The following is a 14,397-nucleotide window of genomic DNA, read 5'->3' as shown; positions in this document are numbered from 1 at the left end:
CGTTTTCCCACATTTCTGTCGAGTAGCAACTACTGTTATGGCCTATTACCATCATCTGCTCTGCTGGAGCGGTGTAAATGACAGTTGACGAGTTGTCGCCCCACAAATAAATAGACAGGGAAAATAACTAGGTATCACAAAGACACCAAACATGACGTAGAGAGTATTAAATTCCCCTTCCCAGTTGCTTTTCAAACACTAAATCATATCTTTAATGTATATTGATATGCTTATCGGATTCGGCCATAGTATTCCTATCCATTGTATTATCTTGTGATTGTGACAAGATGTTTGACAATGAGCCCCGCCACTGCTTTCTGGAGACCAATGAAATGAAAACTACTTGGATTGAATGTCAACGATGCACTCTGTATTGTGGGTATTGTAGTTCTTCAGCATCATATACAAGCGGAACGAAGTTTTACACGCACTCTAGGAACTTCAATTCCCAGCTGTACGTACGTGTGCAACCCAAAACGCGCGCCGTAAGAAACAGTCAATACTGAATGAACTACTCATGGACATGTCTAGGCAAGTACTACCGTGGCGTCGGAAGAAGCTGTCTGAAATCGTCGTAGAAATAACCCTGTGCGTTGATAAATATCTAGCTTCATAAGTTTTCACTGAACATTAAACTTTTTTTTATGAAAGACGCCCAAAATGTTGATTCTAAAACGTGTGGCGCCCGTCAAAGGCGTCTGTACATGGATCCCCGAGTGCGCCCCCTTCCTTGTCAGCAACTTCTCCATCAGTCTTTGCTCTAGATGTCCAAAGAAACACAGCTCAGTCGACAGTGATCGTTACTCGTCTCTGGTAAAGTCGGTCATGTCTTTTAGAGTCAGTTCTCAGACCCCTGATACTCTGAAGGCGGAGGACGAACATATGTTTGGACCTGTTGTCAAAGCTCTACCACTTTCCAAGGAGGACGTGAGGGTACCGAAATCCCCCCATCCTTTCTTACAGCGTGAGGAGACTAAAGGGACAGATGAGAATCACTCAGGACCTCCAGTTCGGATTTTGCTGAATCGAAAGAAAGGCAGCCTGTCGATACCAAGTGTGACTCGGATTCTTCAACATACACTTTCCCCAGAGCAGACCTTCTTCCTCGAGAGGTGGAAGAAGAGGATGGTGTCAGAGCTGGGAGAGGAAGGGTTTAAAGAATACACTCAAAGTAAGCTTCTTTGACATTCTTCTCAGTGTGTGCACAACTTCATAATTAAATAGAGGATATCAAAAGTTCTTGATCTTTATCAGATTTGTTTAGACAAGGAAAGCAGTTTCACTCAGCCCTGGAGGACTTTCTGATGTCAGACACAGCATGGAAAGACAAAGAATCAGAGACGCCAGCCCAGGGATACTTGAAAAGTGTCTCTCACATACTGGAGGATGTCAGTTCCCCAAGAGCAATTGAGAGCGCAGTGCATCACAGCTCTCTGAACTATGTGGGAGTTGTGGATTGTGTTGCCCATTACAGGTATGATCAGTTTGGAGATGCATATTCACTAAAACAATGCCAGTATTTTATTCTTCTACCCAATATTATCCCCAGGGGTGTTTTATGCATTATTGACTGGAAGACTTCAGATAAACCCAAACCATACCTGAGCAACACATATGACAACCCAATTCAAGTGGCAGCTTACGCTGGAGCATTGAACAGTGATGGCAACTACAATTATCAGGTACTCTTCTGATTTATGTAAATATATATCATTCTCAGCAGTTCATTTATTTTTTTATCTTGGCTTGGATCTCAGTCTGTTAAAACAAAGATCTTGTGTTGGACTCTGTTGCTCTTCAATCGTCGTAGAATTCCCTGCTTTAATAGTGTTAAAAATATGGCTTCTCTTAAAGTATCATTTAGAACATTTATTGTAATTGCCACCGTTTCTCCATAAAGGTCGAAAATGGATTAATTGTTGTGGCCTACAAGGATGGGGCTCCTGCCCATGCCCACCAGTTAAGCGCTGAGCTGATGTTGGAGTATTGGAATAAGTGGTTGCTTCGTCTTGAAGAATTCACATCACAGAGGTGAGGCAAATAAGTGAAAGAAATCCTTTAAGTTTAAATTCATTTTGAAATACACTGAGTAATGAATTTCATTTACAGTGAAGTTTAAATTTTAGGAAACAAATCTTCTTGTAACAACTAAACTTGATTTTCTTCCCTTGAAAATGTTTCACTTCTCATCCAAGAGGCTTCTTCAGTTTGAGCTGCTTAACAAACAGAAGAAGCCTCTTGAATGATGTGAAACATCTTGAAGGGAAGACAATTGAGTCCAGTTGCCACAAGGAGATTTTGGCAAATAATTAACCATGACCTGAATGACTGAGAACCTCCACAAACATTTTTGGGAACATTTTTTTACCCTACTGATCTGTGCTTCTTCTGTTCCTAACTGCTCCCCTCAGGGCCACCACAGTGAATCAACCTCCTCCATCTAACCAGGGGGTCCTTGTCAACCCGGGCCTCAACTGATCCAGTATGATATTTATATGTTTTATTTATTTTTATTTTATTTATGGCCTCAAAAAGTCACTGACTTGTGCCCCCCGAGGCTAGGTTACCCTATTGATCTGTACAAATAATAAAATAACTAAAAGCTGTAGAGATTTCACTTCAGACAGACTTTTTCATTGCATCAGGTATTTTAATGAAATGATATGCTAGTGTTAGAGTGATTCTAGAACTAATTTCTGTGTTAAGTAATTTGCTCATCACTTCTCAATGTTTTTTTTTCCCCATTTCTCTTAGATCCAGTAACCCCATCAAGTGATTTCTTTTTGGAAAATAGATTATTTCATTTGCAGTCACTTGAACCCAAAGGGGAAATTCAAAATGTTATAAGGCACAATGATAATCATGTTCAAGATCTCATTTTGAGCAAACTTTGATCACTGATTCACTAACTGAGTGTGTTTCATCAACTGAATGCTGTGTACAACCGACTATTCAGATTTCTTTTTTACTTAAAGAGACATTAAAGTGATTGTGTCAATGCTCTGGTGTGTTTTCTCTGACTCACTTCTTCAAATATCTGCATGTTGTAAAGAACATTTAATTAAGTATTTTTAAGTACAATGATGACAGCTTTTAAAGGTTTTAAACATTTTCTTTAATATTGTATTTATAGTCACGAAATGGGATGCACCAAATTTATACTTATTTCAGGCATAAATGTAGAATGGTTTTTGAAAGACGAGAAAAATCTCTTTGGTGGTTTGATGTTTTTTAGCACTTAAATTAATTATTCAATTTCTGTAACGAGGGTAAATTTTTTAAGCGATAGTTTAACTTTGTAGAGAATTTTTCTACAAGTGAAAGAAATGTGAAGCAAAGTGCCTAATCCAATAAGAAAAGAATCTCAAAGCAAACATGAATTGTCAATAACTAATTAAATAATACCTTGAAGACAGGATGAATTCATGTTATATAGGTGGCCTTGACTGGAGCTTTTTGATCATTGCACTGATAAACATTGGCAGAACAATTCTTTCTTTGCTCTGGCACTGCAAAATACCCATTGCATAATAATACACAAGAATCAAGGACATTCCCTGGTCATGGTCGTCAGTGACAAAGTATTAGGGGGTAGTTCCGAGATTTTCAACATTTTTTGTGACAAATGTTATCCATGCTTCAAATTATTATTCACCGGATCAGTGCAGGAAACTTTAAAAGATGAAACCCTTGCTTCAGTGTCATTAAAAATTAAGATCAACATTACAGGTTGCTCTACCTCTTGCGCCAGCACAGTGAGTCATCTACCTCCACTTCTCTTGACACCAGCTAACTTCATGTCCTCTTTCTCATTATTCATAAATTCCATCTTTGGTCTTCCTCTAGAGCTCCTGCCTGACAGCTCCGGCCTCATCATCCTTCAACCCATATAATCACTATAGTGGAAAAAACTAAACATCTTAAATACTTTGTGATAATAGTTGTCAGTCAGTTGTAGAAAGAATAAAAGCAAAGCTTTGGATGTTGACTCTTCAACAGCCCATGTCTTTGAGAAAGAGGGTATGGCATGGTTAAAATCCTGCAGTGAAAGTAAGTCTTTTATTAAGCCAATGTAACACACTGCAGCTGAACTTTGCATGACAAAATCATAAAGCACATTCTACAAGATGTCCTGTTAGATATATTCACCGTCATGAAGGAGGTATGCGCTCCAGTCTGTTGCATTCTTAATTGTATAATGTGTAAGCATTCGTGCTGTTGCATATCACCTTTTCCATGAAATCCAATGCCCTCTTGAGCTGTAATGACAGTAAATTGAGATGACAGCACAGTTATGAAATGACAGTCCAAAGTGCTTTCTTGCTTATTGTAATATTCCATTTACAGGGAGATGCAGTATTACTTATATATGGCCAATGCCATATTAAGTGAAGTTAGATATTGTGATAGTGCTGAGATGTCCTGATTCCACATGTTTTGAAGCATGTTTGGTACACATAGGCAGCATAATCACATGAATTACATTTTGGGGTTACTTGAACATTTTCACAAGGTGAAAGGTGGGTCATCCTTATCATAGCAAGATGTCAGCATCACATGATCCTTAAATAAACTATTTAGTAATTACTGATACTGTGACTGCCAAAAGCAAATACAAGTTGCGGATTTGCAATTGAGGAGTATTCTTATTAATCTATTAGATTTTTATTGACTAATCAATTAGCGGACATGGCTGTACAAGGTCTAAAAATAGAAAAATAGAAGAGTCAAAAAAGTTTCCAAATTGAGAACTCTTATTTGATTTATTTATAACTTTTACATTACTTGCAAAGTATTCTAGTTATTAAATAACTGCAATGTTGTTTACTCATTTTGGAGGGGTTTCTGGAGTACATAATGTCAAGAATATATTTGTCACCTGCAGTAGGTGTCAGGTCATCTCATTGTAATACAGTTAAGTCTCAATGTGCCCGAGTGTGTTTTCTTTTCAAGTAATTTCAGACTGACATTAAAACATGTCAAGAGAAGGAAGAACTTGTTTCTGTTTTAATTATGTAATCACAGGGAACGAGATAATAATAGTCACTAAACCAAGTAAACATTTATTTATAAAGATTTGAAAAAATAAAACTTGTGATATAGCTTTTAGCAGTCTAATGTTAAATACTATATAGAATCTAGGAAAATATGAGGCGATCATCTATGTCCCTGGCCCTTATACTGATATAATGGTGATAAAACTAATAAAAGCATTTCTGTATCAAAAATGGCTAGTGTTGATAAAAAACTAAATGATATCAAAGGAAAATTGGGTCCCAACATTGCAAAAACAGTTGTGTATAAAAAGTTGAATACCCATTCTATGTACCAACTTTAAATAACTCTTAATAACACACACACACACACACACACAACTGAAAGGGAATGCGTAAATTTTAATACTTAAAATCAGAAATTCATTTGATAGATCATTGAGTAATGTAAAAGTACATTAATGTTCCTTCAAAAGGTACTTTTATTAAACATGGCGATTAGTACAAAAATCAACAGTCATGTGAAATAGATTGGTAGAGCACTCCTCAGCAATAACTATCATTCAGATAAAGATTTATCTTAAAAATAAAACTGATGATTTCCAATGACTTCATTCCCCACATGTTTCCTTGACAAGTTGTATGTCACTTATCCATGAGCGAGTCCACACTGTGAATGTGCACTGGTAAGGCTGAGGGAAAAAACAAACACAAACATTTTGGAATTAATATTCATGTATGAGTAAAACAACATTTTAACTGATGTCTAGGAAGGTTGTAATTGTAAGACTATTCAAAGGCATTCCAAAAAAGCATTACAAAAGAGGACATCCTAGATGTTTAGAAATAAGAATAAATCTAAATATATCAGTGACAATAATAATAATAACTCTTCTTATATATATCAGCGAGGTACAACAGGGGTTGTCTAATTAGGTCTAGAATAAGAAAGTTTGTACAAGTCCACCGAATCATGTTGATGTTGCGTTTCTATCAAGATTATATGTACATATATCTCGAGTCAGTGAAGGCCCGCCCTACCCCACCTGTGATTGGTTGATACACTAACAACGACCAATCTCAGCCCTCAGCCAACAAGCACTGGCCAATCCGACACAGGTAGGGCGTCAGATGGGTGTAGAATAGTGATGGGCGGTACGACGATTCAATACCCATTACTTGGACCTTCCCCCAAGAAAATAACAAATCACCTGACAAACACCGCCCATTTTAGAACTTTTGCATTATACAACACAATTTCAACACAATTGAGGAATATATGACACTTAAGCGCACTTAATGATGCGTGAGTTCTGATAAGACAATTTGGTTCTTGTAAAAGTCTATAAAAGTGACTTTAAGCCTTAAACTTTTCCTGGCTTCGTCATCTTCCCTCAGTATGTATGACGACTAGTACCAGATTACCCGAGTCACATTTAAAGCGGGGGAGTAGCGAGAGTTGTGATGCAATCTTGCAATTGGTAACAAATAATCCTTACCTTTGCTAGTTCTGGGTCGGTATGAGTGGTACACACATCATCTGGGCCATTTTTGCGACAAGAAGTCCTTGCCATGTCAACAGTTATGACGTACTTCATTCCAGCGACGACCTTTGAGAGTGGAGACGTGATGAAGCTACAAAAATAAACCTCCGAAGCTGAAATGTAAACAACGGCCTCAATTCTGTAGTTGCGTGCATGCCGTTGGGAAACAGATCTTGAAACGATTATATGGATCGATGGCGACTGTCAACGCATTTCATTGGTGCAGTTAAAACGCAAATAATATTACAGTCGGGCGACAGGGGATTAGTTGGAACTAAAGATGGAGGCTAAACATCGAAAATGCGCAGTCGACAAGCTATTCCTCCACGTCCTTGACGAAGTCATACACATGTTAAAACTAACTGGTAGCGTTTTAAGAGTTGTGTTTAATTCCACACGATACCAACCTGACTCAGGACCTTGACCACATTAACCGGTTTGCTTAAATACATGTCGTTTCTGCGCCTGTTGTGTTCCACGATCGCGAAATTCAGGGCCTCTTGCGCGCCGCTGTCGTTAACATGGGTTTCCATTAGCCCTCCGACAAACGATGCGGATCCCACGGCGACAAGCGCCACAAGAACTGGGACAACGAGCTTCCAGATCATGGTTCTTTGGCCGTTTCCAAACACTCGAAGTAACAGGGTATCAAGCGTCGTTACTTGAAAAGACGTGCCGTAAACTGTGTGACGCATCCCGCAGCCAATCAAGAACTGGGATTCGTTACGTCCCACTTTAGGGGCTTGGACGCCGAAGTGGGAGGATGAGCACTGTACCAATGAGCTACAAAAATATGTCATTTTGGGGTCAGGGTAATCGTAGACACCAGAACTGCTAATATGACACCATTCTTTTCTTTGTTTATTTAATATTTGGCTTCACGTGAAGGACATTTTATGTTTTTTAGATTGAAAGAAAATTGCCTTGACCCAGGAGCCGGAGTACGCTCATTTCTGACACTCATGGTTTGGTTTTCCATGTCAAATATTTCTTCATCCACTGTTTAGAGGCAGCAAGTCGCTAATGACGCTGATGTCAACTAGTCTGTTGGACTATGCAAAGACAACAACCTCTCAAGTAACTGAAATTGCATTGCAAATACTGATTAATTATTGTGATGATAATAATAATAACAGTGGAACAGTGGACCTGTTTTATACCCTCAACAGGGTCCTCTAAGTTGCATGGGGGTTTGTCCAACCAGTGGACATGTGTTGTGTGGACTGGAGAAGGCATGTGACCGTGTCTTGTGGGCAGTCCTGTGAGAAGTCCTGTGGGGAGTCCTGCTGGATGTGCTCCAGGAGTATGGGGTACAGAATCCAGTAATACAAGCTGTTTGGTCCTTGACTGGTGTTGGAGCTTGTTCTGCGTTGCCAAGTGTAAGTTGGGACTCCTTCCAGGAAAGGGTTGGAATCCACCAGGGCTGCCCTTTGTCACTGACTCTGTTTGAGTCTCTGCGTTTTACAGATCACGTGGCTATGTTGGCTTCATCAGGCTGTGATCTCCAGCTCTCGCAGGGTCGGTTCACAGTCAAACGGTTGGAAGGAGGATCAACACCTCCAAATTTGAGACCATGGTTCTCAGCTGGAAACAGGTGGAGTTACCCTTCCGGGTTGGGGATGAGATCCTGCCCCAAGTGGTGGAGTTCAAGTATCTCAGCGACTTGTTTATGAGTGAGGAAAGCAGGGAATGGGAAATTGACAGGTTGATCGGTGCAGCCCTAGCAGTTATGCAGGCTCTGCATTGGTTTGTCATGGTGAAGAAGCAGCTGAGCCAAAAGGCGAAGCTTTCAATTTACCAGTCAATTTACGTTCCCCCTCACTTATGGTAATGAGCTGTAGCTAGTGACTGAGAGAGCAAGGTCAAAAAGGCTAAAATTAATGATTTCTGCAGGGTGTCTGGACTCTCTCAGAGATAGGGTGTAGAGCTCTGCCATCCAGGACGGACCCAAAGTAGAGTCGCTTCTCCTGTGCATTGAAAGAAGTCAGTTGAGGTGTCTCATGCATCTGGTTAGGACGCCTCCTGGACGCCTCCCTGGGGAGGTGTTCTGGGCATGTGCAGTCGGTAGGAGGCCCAGAGGAAGACCCAGGACACTGTGGAGAAAATATGTGTTTCAGCAGGCCCGGGGACGCCTTGGGATCCCCCCTGGAAGAACTTGGTCAAGTGGCTGGGGATAGGTCTGCTTCAGCTGTTCTCCCCATCGACCCGATCGATCTATCTATCTATCTATCTATCTATCTATCTATCTATCTATCTACATATATTCTCATTGTCCTATACTTCGGCAGCAGGGGCTGTGTTGGCAAACCCACTGTACAGGAGGAACAGTGTAGTTTAAAGTACATACCTAAGATTAATAGCTTGTGGTGAGTTGTTGCTTTGTTGCTGTCAACTAAATATTTTATCATATATAAAGGGAAACATCTTGTTAAAAAAGAAACATGTTTTCATTCCTATTTCATGTAACCTTCATGAGCGCATTGACAAAACGTGTAACACTGATCCCTGAAATGAGAGTAACTTTCAGTATGGCTTCGATTCCACTTTCCTAAAGAGAATTGTTTCCTAGCAGAGGCATAAGTTTGACTGAAAGAAGCAGGTGGACGTGATCAACATGTATGAACACTTCAAAACTAAAATTGAAGGTACCTATTTGCCTTGCGTTACAAACACTAATTGGATAGAAATTTTGTCCAGTGTTCAGTGTTTTTTATCTTCTTCCTCACATTCATGACTTGGAGGTCTTGATGTGCATTTTGTCCATGTGCAGCCACCTCAAGGCAAGAATCAGAAGGTTCTGCCTCTCATGCTTGTTCATGGCTGGCCCGGCTCCTTCTATATGTTTCTGTGGGGAGTTTGGATGTTGGTTTCCTCCCACTGTCCAAAAACATGCAGAAGGTTAATTGGAAGTATTTGTGAAAATTGCCCTTATGTGTAAATGAAAAATGTTTGTCTCTGTATGTGGCCCATGTACCCCATCTCTAACCTGATAGCAGATGGAATAGGCTCCAGCATCTGTGACCCTAACTATAGGATAAGTGGTATACAATGGATAGATTTTGAGCTTTTAGAATTCTCTCAATTCTATCTGCAGGGAGGAGACAACAGGCTCACTCATCACCACAAATATGGCGCAGATGAAACCTCAGTAAGATAGTCAGCTAAAAGACCTGCAGAAAACAGGCTATGGTGTAACTGCATAGGAATTTCCACCACACATTTTTTTTTCTGAATCAAACACTGTGGCATCAATAAATCGATAAACTGCAGAATTTTCCAGAAGACGCTGACATTACGCATTCTTCAAGACTGGTGCTGACTAAGGATGCACATGTATTTTGAGAACAATACATGTCGTGTTGTCTTCAAGATACCCACTTGTTTGAAAAATAGTTTCGTAATTTATTTTCAAGGTGAGTGAAATGCCTCCTCTTAGACATGTTTCAAAAAGCTGTTGTCCCTTAACTTCCCTGCCTAGTGGGTATAAATAAGGTAGATATCTGTCAGTTGTTCCCATCTTTGAAAAGAATGGTTGGGAGCTCATGAGGGAAACAAGCTATTTTCACATTCAAGCAACAAAACTTGACACCGTAGGTGGGAGCACACACAATATCTTATCTTATCTAATATGGTATGGAATATAAAGACCTATAATAATAGGAAAAAATGGAATATAAAGAATACCGGGGTGTCCGAATCAGTGATGACCTCACCTGGTCCCTCAATACCACGCAGACAGTTAGGAGTGCTCAACGGCAGCTATATTTTCTGATGAGGTTTGCCATGTTGCCCAAGATTCTTTGCAACTTCTACCCAACTGCCATCTGACTCCTTAACAGCAATCAAGAGTCAATAACCATGTCCACCCTAAGGACAATTCTGCAGTTCTACACTTTACATCCAGCACAGCCAGTGCTGCACTCAACTGTTTTGTCACTTGCACCTGCACTTTGTGAGTTACACACTCAAAGCTGCACTGAAATTCATCTTGCACTTCTACCAACAATGATTACATTCTCTAATACTTCTTACATGACTGTTTCCTTTTTCCCCAAACTGTTTACATTTGTTTGTTTGTTTAGAAGTTTATTAGGACTGTGTACAATTACATTAAGCACAGAGGCAGAGATTTTTGTACCAGATTGTAGCTCATAGCTAATTTCCATCTGTAGTCCGAGACAATACAATTTCTGTATATGCTTACAATTCCCTGCACAATAACTACAGTATGTTTATTATTATCTATCCATCACACATATTGAGATACACTGTGGACAGCAAAGTAAGAATGTAATTGTACAGAGAAACACTTTTCCAGACTGTACATACCTCAGTAAACACTATGAATCTTGTACAGGACAACAGATGGAAATTAGTTATGAGCTATAATCTGGTACAAACATCTCTGCTTCGGTGCTTAATGTATTTGTACACTGTCCTAATAAACTTCTAAACAAACAAACAAACAAACTCTAACGAAATATCATGATCTACTGGACAACAGCCGCCATAGTTTCATCTATGTGCTTCTACAAAGACAACTTCAAGAGTAATCCTGACAATAATGTATGAATGGTGTGTGAAAATGTGCTCCTTCTTTCAAAAACTTCGACCTGTGCATTGAAGATTAAACAATTCTTAGTCTTTATTTGATTAGCATTTATCTGTGATAATTTATTGTTGATGGACAGGGATATTTGTGCCCACTGGCTGTCTGCCTTCCCTGGTCAGCTGATCCACTGCCCTAAATCTTGGACAGAAATTAGTATTGAAATGTTCTGTTCATTTCAATTCCTTCATGCCATTGAGGTGTTCACTTTGCTGCCTTTGAGGAGCCCAAGCTACTTGCTAGCGACTTTGTACAGTTTGTGGAAAAGGTGGAGAATTTGAAGAACCAGTTGTTGCACTGAGATCCCAGGACACTATAGTTATAATATATCAGCACTTTATTATTGCTGGCTTTAGACTGAATGTGTTCAGATTGTATTAAGGTAGAAACATTATACATTAAACACGATCAAGTCAGGTTTATTAAAACATATTGCACCCATCTCAAATGCGTAGTTTCTGAAAAGTCCTATATGATGCCAACAAACATTACAAAAGGCTGAAGCTGGATTTCAGTTCCTCAACCAGTTACAAAATTGAAAAGCCTCTATTTGTGATTGGTGAAATGAAAATCAAATAAATGCAGACCTCAATGTCATGACATGACAACAATGCAATTTGATAACATTTTCTCACCATTTCAGATGATTATGACAATGGAATTATTGTGGTGGTTCTGATATTGTTTTACTCAGCTGACATTTTAAACGTAAAGGTTTTAATTCTAATACTAAAACAAAATATTTACAAGTTGCAATTTAAATTCAGAATTCATTTAAACCACAAATAAAATGTACCTGTTGTACAGAGCATTTCAAATCAAAATCTTCAATCTTTTTGGTCACTTGTTAAAGCCCTTTATCGTCATAGGTGCTTGAAACCACACATACTCCTGCCAGTCCAATTTTTCTGCCCTTGCTTCTAGGCAGAGGCTTGGATCAGTAGACAAAGCAATAATTTGATTTTTTATGCAAGTTGGTACTTTAAATTGAAGTTTGGGGCGAAACCAACTTACACCACAGTCTCTGTGGGCCAGTGCAAACACTGTTGTGGGCATTAAACGAACAGGCTTGGTGTCAGACAAAAGGTCTGCCACAAAGAGAGTGCGGAATATTTGCCTTAAACACGACGATACCCGAAGACACTGATCTCCACTGGCTAGTACCAACCCCTCCATGTTAATCTCATACAACTCTTTGGGAAGGACAAGGGAGCCACCCATGAGGAGCAACACACGGGGCACTTTGCTGATGGTAAATAGGACTTCCAACTGCTGCAGCACATCTTCAAGCTCTTGAAGTGTCCTCTGACACTTGCGCTGGTCAATGTCAGCACACAGTAGTGGCTTCCGGCTGACCATATCTTTGTTCTGAAGATTAGAAACAACACAATGTTCTCTTCTTACTTCAGTCAAAAACATCAGTTATTTGATGTGCACAGATTTTTCCCACTTACCTCCAGAGAAGATTGCTGTTTCTTCTGGGAGTACACCAACTGATCATACATCATTGGTAGCTGCTGCCTCTGATACAGAATACATTTGAGGATTTCGCTGACAAAGCAGCAACAGCCTGCTGGAGTAACTGTGCCAGAGAAGACCACACTGACGCAGCCTTCTTCCTGAGCTCTTCTCACCACCTGAGCATCATGCTCTGATTGGAGACATTGTTCTTCACTCGCTGTCGAGGGACCATTCAAAAGACTTTTTCCAGAGCTTTCTGTTTCCTGGGTGTTTTCTGTCAAAACAATGAGCAGAATGATTAAGTAATTGGGACCAAAGGGCCTGTCATGCTCAATGTTTATCAATTTCATTTTAACGAATTATAGGTTTGGCCCGAAATCTCTACGATTGTCAATTTCCGGACAGCAGTGACATACAAAGTAGTAAAGTCTCAGAACCGAATGTCCTGTGTTTTACATTTAATAACTCATATATGCAGCATTGAGTGAAAAGCTCAAGCTGCAAATACATCCCCATAGTACTTACAGTGGTATCATAGTCATATGTTAACTAAAAAAATCACTGTTAATCATGACAGAAGAATATGATTAATTTTGCCAACTTAAATACACAAAGATTAATTGATGTAATGTCATTGTTATTTATGACTGTTGGCTATTACTAATAAACAATGATTTACGATGACTAGTGAGTCAATCAGGCGTTAAATAGAAATAATATTGTCAAATCTATACCTTTTAGAGTATCAAGTGTGTCTACAAAGCAACAAAAACAGTCAAAAAGATCAACTTCCAAATTCAGCTAGTATCACACATTCCCATATTGAATCGAAAATGTTTTTAACTACAACATTTTCAGATTTTCAGACAAATAAGAGGACATGATTAGATGTTTCCCTTATATATGACAAAATTATTTTCTCCCAGTAAAACAGTTGCTAAAACTGTCAATCAACTGACCAATCAATAATTGTCAACATCAACAGGAACCCTCTGATTCGGCAACTTACCAGAATTAGAAGAGGGCATGGCAACGCTGTTCTCTTTATCTTCACTCTTGTTGGCGATATCGCCCTCACTTGCACTTAATCGATGATCGGAAGAAGGATTACTCAGTTCGACAGCATTTGTCGCCTTAAGAGATGTGACTATACTAAGTTGAACAAGCGCTCCATAGACGTCAGCCGGCTGTGTACATGAGTTTGAGTCGTCGGTAACATGTAGTAATGTTGGGAGTTTTCCGGCTTCACTCGGTTCCTCGAGAGTACTAATACCTTTCTCTGACGGAAACACGAGACGTCTCATTCTCCCTATGTTCCCGCACTTGATCGTGCGACTTTTTTGTACTTCGTCGGAGTTAGATGTCGGTTTAAATGTACTAAAGGTAGAATCGTCTGCCATAGTTTTGAATGTCCCCGCCGCTGTTATGACCGAAACTGTCGCATTGCATCATGGGAACCGGGAATTGACGTCAATGCTGCGTTCAAGTAACAAAAAAAGTCGTAATTTGTAATGGATGCGTTTTGAAGACCGTTATTTTGAGGTACTATTTCAATTCAAAATTCAGCTCCCCTTTTCTGAGCTAACAAATAATATTTGTATGGATATTGCAAGCCAAAATTATAGATCAGAGGTATGAATCATCTAGACTCCAATTTATCAGTAGGTGTAACTAAGAGAATGTTTGTATTGTTATGAAATGCCTCTTTCCTGGCAACAGCAAACTCTAGGACCCTTGCGCCACCGTGTGCAAGACAGAAGGTGTGCAAGATGCAATATAATGATTCATG

At 39.5% G+C, this 14,397-nt stretch overlaps 4 protein-coding genes across 4 annotated transcripts; 2 read left to right on the top strand and 2 right to left on the bottom strand.

Moving 5' to 3' along the window:
- The first annotated feature begins 507 nt into the window (after nt 1–507).
- Nucleotides 508–2,992, top strand: mgme1 (mitochondrial genome maintenance exonuclease 1). Its single transcript, XM_086161476.1, has 6 exons — nt 508–1,171; nt 1,255–1,474; nt 1,550–1,682; nt 1,901–2,031; nt 2,412–2,482; nt 2,755–2,992. Exons 1-5 carry the CDS (start codon nt 661–663, stop codon nt 2,476–2,478), a joined length of 1,062 nt encoding a protein of 353 aa, XP_086017602.1. The 5' UTR covers nt 508–660; the 3' UTR covers nt 2,479–2,482; nt 2,755–2,992.
- Nucleotides 2,993–5,376: 2,384 nt separating this feature from the next.
- cst3 (cystatin C (amyloid angiopathy and cerebral hemorrhage)) lies at nt 5,377–7,241 on the bottom strand. The gene is made up of 3 exons (XM_086167339.1): nt 6,946–7,241; nt 6,494–6,604; nt 5,377–5,686 (listed from the first exon to the last, which is right to left on the bottom strand). Exons 1-3 carry the CDS (start codon nt 7,231–7,233, stop codon nt 5,606–5,608), a joined length of 480 nt encoding a protein of 159 aa, XP_086023465.1. The 5' UTR covers nt 7,234–7,241; the 3' UTR covers nt 5,377–5,605.
- Nucleotides 7,242–8,111: 870 nt separating this feature from the next.
- ephx5 (epoxide hydrolase 5) lies at nt 8,112–11,448 on the top strand. Its single transcript, XM_086160800.1, is given in 12 exon segments — nt 8,112–8,365; nt 8,827–8,851; nt 8,955–9,183; nt 9,280–9,417; nt 9,532–9,641; nt 9,643–9,686; nt 10,009–10,052; nt 10,055–10,128; nt 11,018–11,117; nt 11,230–11,247; nt 11,250–11,344; nt 11,347–11,448. Coding segments are annotated over 12 exon segments (1,233 nt in total).
- On the bottom strand, nt 11,124–13,997 carry mad2l1bp (MAD2L1 binding protein). Its single transcript, XM_086161463.1, has 3 exons — nt 13,618–13,997; nt 12,602–12,882; nt 11,124–12,515 (listed from the first exon to the last, which is right to left on the bottom strand). The coding sequence occupies exons 1-3, from the start codon at nt 13,910–13,912 to the stop codon at nt 11,988–11,990; spliced, it is 1,104 nt and encodes a 367-aa protein (XP_086017589.1). The 5' UTR covers nt 13,913–13,997; the 3' UTR covers nt 11,124–11,987.
- Nucleotides 13,998–14,397: the final 400 nt, after the last annotated feature.

The sequence above is a fragment of the Fistularia commersonii genome, chromosome 2 (assembly GCF_037954325.1).
Source record: "Fistularia commersonii isolate RoL2024-O1a breed Wild chromosome 2, RoL_Fcom_v1.0, whole genome shotgun sequence".
NCBI classification, from domain to species: Eukaryota; Metazoa; Chordata; class Actinopteri; order Syngnathiformes; family Fistulariidae; genus Fistularia; species Fistularia commersonii.
The sequence above is the reverse complement of the archived record's forward strand: the minus strand, read 5'-3'. Positions and strand labels throughout refer to the sequence as shown.

Excerpts from the sequence above, each read along its gene's own strand:
- mad2l1bp (XM_086161463.1), bottom strand. The coding sequence starts at position 13,912 with ATGAGACGTCTCGTGTTTCCGTCAGAGAAAGGTATTAGTACTCTCGAG. Across the intron at positions 12,883-13,617 it reads CATGCCCTCTTCTAATTCTG|AAAACACCCAGGAAACAGAA; the intron begins GTAAGTTGCCGA and ends TTGTTTTGACAG. Across the intron at positions 12,516-12,601 it reads AACAGCAATCTTCTCTGGAG|AACAAAGATATGGTCAGCCG; the intron begins GTAAGTGGGAAA and ends TCTAATCTTCAG.
- mgme1 (XM_086161476.1), top strand. The coding sequence starts at position 661 with ATGTTGATTCTAAAACGTGTGGCGCCCGTCAAAGGCGTCTGTACATGG. Across the intron at positions 1,475-1,549 it reads GATTGTGTTGCCCATTACAG|GGGTGTTTTATGCATTATTG; the intron begins GTATGATCAGTT and ends TATTATCCCCAG. Across the intron at positions 2,032-2,411 it reads GAAGAATTCACATCACAGAG|GGCCACCACAGTGAATCAAC; the intron begins GTGAGGCAAATA and ends TGCTCCCCTCAG.
- cst3 (XM_086167339.1), bottom strand. The coding sequence starts at position 7,233 with ATGCGTCACACAGTTTACGGCACGTCTTTTCAAGTAACGACGCTTGAT. Across the intron at positions 6,605-6,945 it reads TGGTCAAGGTCCTGAGTCAG|GTCGTCGCTGGAATGAAGTA; the intron begins GTTGGTATCGTG and ends CCACTCTCAAAG. Across the intron at positions 5,687-6,493 it reads CCGACCCAGAACTAGCAAAG|CCTTACCAGTGCACATTCAC; the intron begins GTAAGGATTATT and ends TTTTTCCCTCAG.